The sequence below is a fragment of the Cnephaeus nilssonii genome (genome assembly GCF_951640355.1).
Source record: "Cnephaeus nilssonii genome assembly, chromosome: 15".
Classification (NCBI taxonomy): domain Eukaryota; kingdom Metazoa; phylum Chordata; class Mammalia; order Chiroptera; family Vespertilionidae; genus Cnephaeus; species Cnephaeus nilssonii.
The window spans coordinates 895,358-903,589 of record NC_137086.1 but is presented as its reverse complement, the minus strand read 5'-3'; the positions used below and the strand labels follow the sequence as shown (position 1 = coordinate 903,589).

The window sequence follows — 8,232 nt, the reverse complement described above, 5'->3', positions numbered from 1 at the left end:
GCCCTGGCCTGTGTGGATCAGCAGACAGGGCGTCAGCCTGCAGGTCGAAGGATCTCGGGTTCGACCCCTGGTCAAGGGCACGTACCTGGGTTGCAGGTTCCATCCCTGGCCCCGGTCCTGGCGTGTTTGGGAGGCAACCAAGAGGTGTACTTTCTCATCGATGTTTCTCTCCCCTCCCTGCCCTCCCCCCGGCCCCTCTCAAATCCCGGGAAAATACCCTCGCTCCGGGGGCGGGTCAGAACAACACACTCAGCTGCTCGTGCGGAGAGTTTATTCCTCTTTCCCAACCCGGGTTCGCAGCAAAGCACACGTGTCCCTCCCTGGCTAGCGTGGCGGCGTGCGTGTGTCAGTTACAGAAACACGGGTCAGAGTGAAGTGGGCTCCCCCACACGGGACGAGAAGCAGCCGTCACGGGAGAGCCGCCACTCGGGGCATTCACGTCACAGTTTAGACGGAGCGAGCTGTGCTGAGCAGTCACACGGGGACCTGGCCGCAGTGCGAGGCGTGAAGCCGTGCAGTGACACGGAGACACTGCTCCCCCGCACACAGCACCGTCTGGGCTCAGCAAAGACAGCCGTCACCCAGGGAGCCCTGCGCCCGGCGGGCCCGCCCCGGAGACGGCCCCACCCGGGGCCATCGGGGGGGGGCCCCGCGGGCGCGGGCGCTCACACGTGCTCCTTGTCGAACTCGCACAGGAAGTGCATGGGGAGGTGGCAGGCCACGTCGTTCCAGCCGCCCGAGGCCTCCAGCTCCACGCAGTCCTCCTCGTCGTAGGCGTTGTTGGGCTCGCCGCCGCGCCACTTGTGGAAGGTCTGCATGGGCGAGCGGTCGGCGTACACGAAGGTGCCCTCGCGGTCCAGGTCGCTGATGCCGATGAAGACGCGGGCCAGGCCGGCCTGCGCCACGTAGGCGGCCAGGAGCCCGTTGGTGGCCTCGTCCCTGGGCATGGCCAGCGCCCCCCCGCGCCCCTGGCAGGCCCGCTGGGCGTCCAGGTAGGCCCGCTCCTCCTTCACCAGCAGGTAGAGCTTGCTCTCCGTCTCGCGCACGCCGGCGACAGCTGCGGGGGAGGGCAGGGCTGGAAAGTGAGCACTCGGTGGGCACACTCGGTGCGGGCACACTCGGTGGGCACACTCGGGCACACTCAGTGCAGGCACACTCGGTGGGGGCACACTCAGTGCAGGCACACTCGGTGGGGGCACACTCAGTGCAGGCACACTCGGTGGGGGCACACTCGGTGGGCACACTTGGTGCGGGCACACTTGGTGGGGGCACACTCATGCAGGCACGCGCACAGACGGCAGGCGGCTCTCATAGGCGCCGCGGAGCCACGTGAGCCGTGGGTGCCCGGGGGTTGGGGGCCGAGGGGGCAGGGGACGCGAGGACTCGGAGAAGCACGTACCGTGCTTTATGAACTTCAGCTCCGAGGTCAGCTGGGTGACCTGGTTGTCCACCTCCCCAATGGCCTTCCTCAGCTGGCTGCACTCACAGGGCACGCCTGCGGGGACCGGGCGTTAGGGAGCTGAGCCAAGGGCGGGCTCAGAAAAGAAGGAAGGCCTGGCTCGGGTGGAGCGCCGACCTATCATCCAGGAGGTCAGGGTTCGATTCCCGGTCAGGGCACAGGCCGGGGTTGTGGGCTCCATCTCCAGTGTGGGGCGTGCAGGAGGCAGCCGATCCATGATTCTCTCTCATCATTTGTGTTCCTATCTCTCTCTCCCTCTCCCTTCCTCTCTCTCTGAAAATCAATAAAAATTTGTATTTAAAAAAGAAGAAAAGAAGGAAGTAGCCACTCCCCAAAATACAAATGTTCCTCAACCGACCCCGCAGCCGGGCCGTGGCCCTGGAGGCACCAGAGCCCCTGAGAACAACGGTGGTGGCAGAACAGGGTGCAGGGGTGAGTACTGGGGTGGAAAGGGGGCTGGGGGACGCCTGGCCAGGGGCAGACTCGGGAACGGGCATGAGGGAGGGGCCGCGGAGGGGGGCACGGACATGGGAACGGAGAAAGGACCCCAAAAGCGCAGGCGAGCTCTTCTCAGAAGCTTGGTGGCCAGAGGAAGGGGGGCCGGGGCTCCCGATGGGCCGTGTGGGGAGAGGACACGAGGTTCTGGTCGGGGTGTCTGAGCAGACGGTGGGGGGTCCGTGGAGGGCAGCCCGCAGTCCCAGGAGGAGGGAGCGAGTCCGGGTGAGGGGGCCGGTTCCCGCCGCCTGCAGCTCCGGGTCCTGAGCTGCTCGGTCAGAATCGCGTTTTTAGGCAAGTTTGCCAGCCGGGGCCCGGCAGTACCTGGCTCTCCACTGGGGCCCGGGGGCCCCATGTCGCCGGAATCCCCCTTTTCACCTGAAAAGGAAACCAAGGCAGAGGTGGGCCGTGCGCCACGATTAACAACGTGTGTCCTCCACGTGTGACCGTCCTGCCACGGGGCCCGGCCAGCAGTGACTCTGACCCCCCAGGGCACACGGGGGGTGGAACGTGTCACACGCCCAGCGTACGGGGACACGCATGACCTCCGGGCGGCCCGGACGGTCTGCGACCGTCCTCAGAGCAGTGGGCAAGGGCGCGGGCGCGGGCCTGGCGGGACGAGAGGCAGACGCAGGGAGGTACCTTTAGAGCCGATGGGACCGATCTTCCCGTGGCGGCCCACACTGCCCTTCTGCCCCTTGTCCCCCACGCCCCCTGCAGGAAGCAACGGGATCCAGTCGGTGACGCACAGCTGACGCGATGTCCCTCCCGTTAACATCACACTCACACACTCACACACTCATACACTCACACACTCATACACTCACACACACTCATACACTCACACACTCATACACTCACACACACTCATACACACTCATACACACTCACACACACATACACACACAAGCACACAAGCACACTCACACACACACATACACACACATTCATACACACTCACACATTCACATGCTATACATACATTCTATACACATAAATGCATGCACATACATATACACACATGCCTACACACACGTCTACTATACACATACACACACCAATCCAAACATATTCAAGCACACACATTGACAAATGCACACGCACACACCATACACACGCCCACGTGCACCCGCTCTCCTCGCCGCCCTGCGCGGGGTCTGAGGGGCCGAGAAGGTACCTTTCTCTCCGGTGGGGCCCACTCTCCCAGGCCGTCCGGGCGCGCCTTTGTCACCCTTCTCTCCAGCGTCCCCTGCAGGAGCCACACGCAGTTACTTATTTATTTCTAAGTATATTGTTATTGATCTCAGACAAGAAGGGAGGGGGAGAGAGCATCACTGATCGGCTGCCTCCTGCACGCCCCCTGCTGGGGATTGAACCCGCAACCCCGGGCATGTGCCCTGGACCAGAATCAAACCTGGGACCCTCTGGTCCACAGGCCGACGCTCTATCCACTGAGCCACACCAGCCAGGGCTGGACGTGCTTCTTAAGAACAAAGGCTGGTGCCCGGCTCTGCTCCCGTGCTCAGCGTCAGGGTTTGAAATGTTCACCGTCTGCTTCTCTCAGGGGCAGCAGAGAGCCAAGCCCCGGGGCGATACCCCAGCCAGCATTTCCATAAACCTCTCCGCTCAGAACTCCCATGCACTCCGTACTGCGCCCGGGAGCGGCAGCCCTCGGCGTCCCCCGCTGTCGGGCACCGATTGGGGCTGGTTCACTGGAGTTCTCCGTGAGGAGCTGCCTCTCTGGCAGCAGACGAGCACATTCCAGCCACCCGCTCGCTCCCCGCCGTCATCCACGAACTGCTCTCTCCTCCCACAGAAGAAAGTGTCTTCGGCATTTACTAGGCGCTTGCCTCCTGCAAACCCACAACCATCTAGGAGCAAAAGCGTCCGTCTCCGCTGCCCCGGGCAGTTCTGGACCCAGCCAGCAGGCGCAGGGCAGCTGTTCAAGGCAGATGGTGAGACACTTGGATGCATGGGGGGCAGGAAGGGCCGTGGGCGTTCCCAGATCTCAGACACCTCTTCTGCAGCCAACAAAGATGTCTGTGAGCCCACGTCCCCTCTGGGAGCCCACGACGCCCCTGCGAGCCCACAGCGCCCCTGCAAGCCCTTGGCACTGACAGGCTGTGAGGGTAGACCCAATGAGACAATGTCCCCATATAGACCCAATGAGACAATGTTGCCCTATAGACCCAATGAGACAATGTTGCCCTATAGACCCAATGAGACAATGTTGCCCTATAGACCCAATGAGACAATGTCCCCATATAGACCCAATGAGACAATGTTGCCCTATAGACCCAATGAGACAATGTTGCCCTATAGACCCAATGAGACAATGTTGCCCTATAGACCCAATGAAACAATGTCCCCATATAGACCCAATGAGACAATGTCGCCCTATAGACCCAATGAGACAATGTTCCCATATAAACCTAATGAGACAATGTCACCATATAGACCTAATGAGACAATGTCCCCATATAGACCCAATGAGACAATGTTGCCCTATAGATCCAATGAGACAATGTCCCCATATAGACCCAATGAGACAATGTTGCCCTATAGACCTAATGAAACAATGTTCCCATATAGACCCAATGAGACAATGTCCCCATATAGACCCAATGAGACAATGTTGCCCTATAGACCCAATGAGACAATGTTGCCCTATAGACCCAATGAGACAATGTTGCCCTATAGACCCAATGAGACAATGTTGCCGTGTAAACCCAGCGATTGGGCGTGAGCTCCGGCTGCGGTCCTGGGGAGCAGGGCCACGTGGGACGCACTGCCGGACCCGCTGGGCCCTGGACTGTGGAGCTGGTCCTGCGTGGGCCACAGGCTTGGAATCGGGTGCTTTGTAGAAGCGGGTGACTTTCCCCGGTGGCGCCCACCCCGCCGGCCTGCAGGGCTTGCTCTGCCAGGAAGGAGACCGCAGACAAAGCGACAGGAGCAAGAGCGTTTGGGTCTCTAAGAGAAGGAAGTAGAGCGCCCAGGCAGCGGTGAGCACTCAGGCTGCGGAGCTGCGACCGGCCGGGCAAACTGCTAAGGTTCTGCTCCCGACTGTGCTCATCAGCCACGTGGACGGGGGATCGCCTTCTGGGCCACGCACAGTGAGTGCAGAGCCTGGGGCCAAGGTCAGCTGCCTTCACGTCCACGCGGATGCCCGAGCGGCACAGAAATGACTTCCCCAGCACAGAATCCCTGGCCGAACAGACGGCGGACATTGTGTATTCCAACCCTTGCTTTTTCAGATGGGGAAACTGAGGCCCACCGAGGTCAGACCTAAGCCAGGAGCCCCGGGTGGGGGGGAGGGGGGACCCCTGGGAAGGGAGCCTTACCTTTGAGGCCAGGGACCAGGATCTGCACAGAGCAGGCGTCGTCCGCCGTCTGCTGAGCGTCAGCAGGCAGGACCAGCGACAGGAAGGCCAGGCTGACGAGGGCCAGCTCCCCCCTCATCCTGGGTGCGGGCGGGGCACTGACCCTGAGGAAGGCAGGGTAAACAGTGCCGGGAACGCCGGAACCGGGCAGGAGACAGTGCAGGCCACCCCGCGGGCCCGGCGCGGAGCTGCTGGGAGGCCTGCGTGCTTTTTGGTCTCTCTCTCGCTTGTTACTGTGCCGGGAGGTGTTACCCAACCTTCTCTTCTAGTTCTTTTTTTAAAAAAACACACAATATGTTTTTATTCATTTTTTTTTAGAGAGAGGAAGGGAGGGGGGAGAGAGATAGAAACATCAATGAGAGAGAATCATGGATCGGCTGCCTCCTGTACGCCCCCCACTGGGGATCGAGCCTGCAACCCGGGCCTGTGCCCTGACGGGGAATCGAACCGTGATCTCTTGGTTCACGGGATGACACTCAACCCCTGAGCCACACGAGCCAGGCTCTCTTCTAGTTCTTTACAGCGGACCCTTCACACACGCAGAGGCGTGTTCGTAGTCCATGAAGCCTTGAGGCCCACGCCGGCCTCACACGCCAGCTCCGGCCTCACACGCCGTCCCTGGCCTGTCCCACGGGTCCCCTCGCGCAGGGCTCGCCTGTCGGGCTTCACCTCACGGCCACGTGTGCGCCCAGGAGGCTGCGTGGCTGCGCTCGGTTTGCGTTTCGTAAGCTAGTGGGTCACCGTGTGGGTTCCCGGGGCTGGTCCCTCTGCCCCCCACGCCCCGGGCTGCCCACCGTGTAGCTTGGGTGGTCCAAGTTCCTGACGACAGGGGAGAGACGGGGAGGGGGAGGGACGGGACACAGCCGTTCTGTGTCACTCGGGAGCGCCTGCCTGTGGACCCTCCCCACCGCGTGAGGCTGGGAAGAGGAATTTCCTTCTATAAACGGAGAAGCCGCAGCCCCAGGCCCCTGTGAGAACCTCCACACTCCCGGGGCCCAGGAGGCTCGGCCCCTCCGTCAGCGAAGGAGGCGGCTCCAGAGGGAGAGATGCCACTGGAATTCCCGGCGGGAGCACAGGGCAGTGACATCGCAGTGACAACAGAGCTTCATGTGCCTAACATCCCGCTGTCCCACTGAGCACACCCCACACGGCCCACACTGTCACTCCCACACCGCGGAGAACACGCCGGGGACCAGCCGGGGAGCACAGGCCCTCCACCCCCACCCCCCGACCCCGCCACCCCCTGACCCCACCACCTCCTGACCCCACCACCCCCCGACCCCGCCTGTTCTCTTCTTAGGGACAGAAACTCTTCAAAATTGTCAATGAATGGAACAGCTGGGAAAGTCGGGCTCTGCCCTGCCCGTGGCCCACGGAGCCTCCCCACCGCACGGGGAGTCATCACGCACATGAGGCAGCCACATCACGTGTTCATCCGGAGCCCCCGACCCGCCGGCACCTCAGCCAGCGCCACACCAGGCAGCAGGCCGCAATGCCCCCACTCTCATCTCACCCAGTTTGGGAGACCAGATAGCCCGCTCTGGGCAAGGTGACCTGCTTGCCCCACATCCGGGGCCCCCCGTTACTGAGCCACTGGCCACTGAGCGCAGGGGACTGGGCGTCCACGTGCTCTTCCTCCCCCCCCCCCCGCAGGGGTCCAGACACCCTGAGCCTGTGCTGGCTGCAGGGACAATCCTCCACGCGGTCCCCTCGCCCTGCACCCAGGCCCTGTCATGACCTCCATGAGACCTGGTGAGCACCACGGCCAGGACCTGGTGAGCACCACGGCCAGGACCTGGTGAGCACCACGGCCAGGACCTGGCGAGCACCACGGCCGGGGCCTGGTGCTGTGGACTCGCCGCGCCTTTGCCTGGATCTCGGCAGAGCCCGCGTCCCTCCACCAGCTCCTTCCCTGCTGCCTGGAACCCGCCTTCCTAGCGCAGCCTCTCCCCACGGCTCACCCTCCGCCCTGCTCCCCAAGGCGGCAAGTCCTGGCCAGGGCCTCCCCTACCTGAGACGCAGGCGAGGCGAAGGGGCGTCCTGACTGCCGGGGACCCACCAGGACACTGCGGGCGGGCGGTGCAGCCCCACAGGAGGGGAGCGGGCTGGGGCCGTCCCACCGCCCAGCAAATCAGGCCGGCCCCCGTTATCTGCGAACAGCTTCCTGTTTGAAACATCCCTGACCTGCTGGGGCGGAGCAGAGTGTGGGAACGCGGACGGGGAGCCAGGCTCCGGGGCGGCTGGCAGAGGCCTTGATAACTCTCCCCCCACACCCAGCGTCTGCTGCTCTTCACGTTCGAAACATAAGTACGAGTGCCCAGCATCAAGTCATGAGCCGGGTCAGGGCACAGGCCAGGGCTGTGGGCTCCATCCCCGGTGTGGGGCGTGCAGGAGGCAGCCGAGCCACGATTCTCTCATCATGGATGTTTCTCTCTCTCTCTCTGAAATCAATACAAACACACCTGAAAATGACAATAAAATAAAACCCGCATTTTGGAAATCAGGAAAGCGTCGGTGGAGTGGCCACGACCAGCTGGTGTCCCCTCAGATGGGAACCAACGTGGACGTTTCCTTTGGTCGGCGTGGGCTTCACAGCGCAGCCTGAGGGCTTGTCCAGACCCACCCCGCGGTGACCCAACACACCCCACTCCTTGTGCTTCCAGGGAAAGGCAACACATGCCCCGGACGCGTTGGGGGGCTGGGGCTCCCCTTATACAGGGTGAGGCTTCTTTAAGAAAGGAGAGGAGGAGATGATCGCGGAAAGCTGGCTTGGAAGGGAAAGCCATAACAAACCACAGCTGTGAAGTCTGACAAGTCCCACACGCCTCACAGGACCCGGGAGACCGGGCTCTTTATCAACCGCCGACAGCATCGGCACGCGGGACAGCTTGGAGGAAA

General features: G+C 62.4%; 1 protein-coding gene across 2 annotated transcripts; it reads right to left on the bottom strand.

Moving 5' to 3' along the window:
* Positions 1–261: 261 nt before the first annotated feature.
* COLEC11 (collectin subfamily member 11) lies at positions 262–7,482 on the bottom strand. Of its 2 annotated transcripts, none has more exons than XM_079792714.1 (7): positions 7,346–7,482; positions 5,296–5,438; positions 3,132–3,203; positions 2,597–2,668; positions 2,279–2,332; positions 1,400–1,495; positions 262–1,057 (listed from the first exon to the last, which is right to left on the bottom strand). In XM_079792714.1, the coding sequence occupies exons 2-7, from the start codon at positions 5,411–5,413 to the stop codon at positions 666–668; spliced, it is 804 nt and encodes a 267-aa protein (XP_079648840.1). In that variant the 5' UTR covers positions 5,414–5,438; positions 7,346–7,482; the 3' UTR covers positions 262–665. The 2 variants fall into 2 exon arrangements, with proteins under 2 accessions (XP_079648840.1, XP_079648839.1); XM_079792713.1 differs by having other exon boundaries at positions 5,296–5,605; positions 7,346–7,480.
* Between the last annotated feature and the right edge of the window lie 750 nt (positions 7,483–8,232).

Excerpts from the sequence above, each read along its gene's own strand:
- COLEC11 (XM_079792714.1), bottom strand. The coding sequence starts at position 5,413 with ATGAGGGGGGAGCTGGCCCTCGTCAGCCTGGCCTTCCTGTCGCTGGTC. Across the intron at positions 3,204-5,295 it reads CCTGGTCCCTGGCCTCAAAG|GGGACGCTGGAGAGAAGGGT; the intron begins GTAAGGCTCCCT and ends TGGCTCCTGCAG. Across the intron at positions 1,496-2,278 it reads GGGCCCCAGTGGAGAGCCAG|GCGTGCCCTGTGAGTGCAGC; the intron begins GTACTGCCGGGC and ends CGGTCCCCGCAG.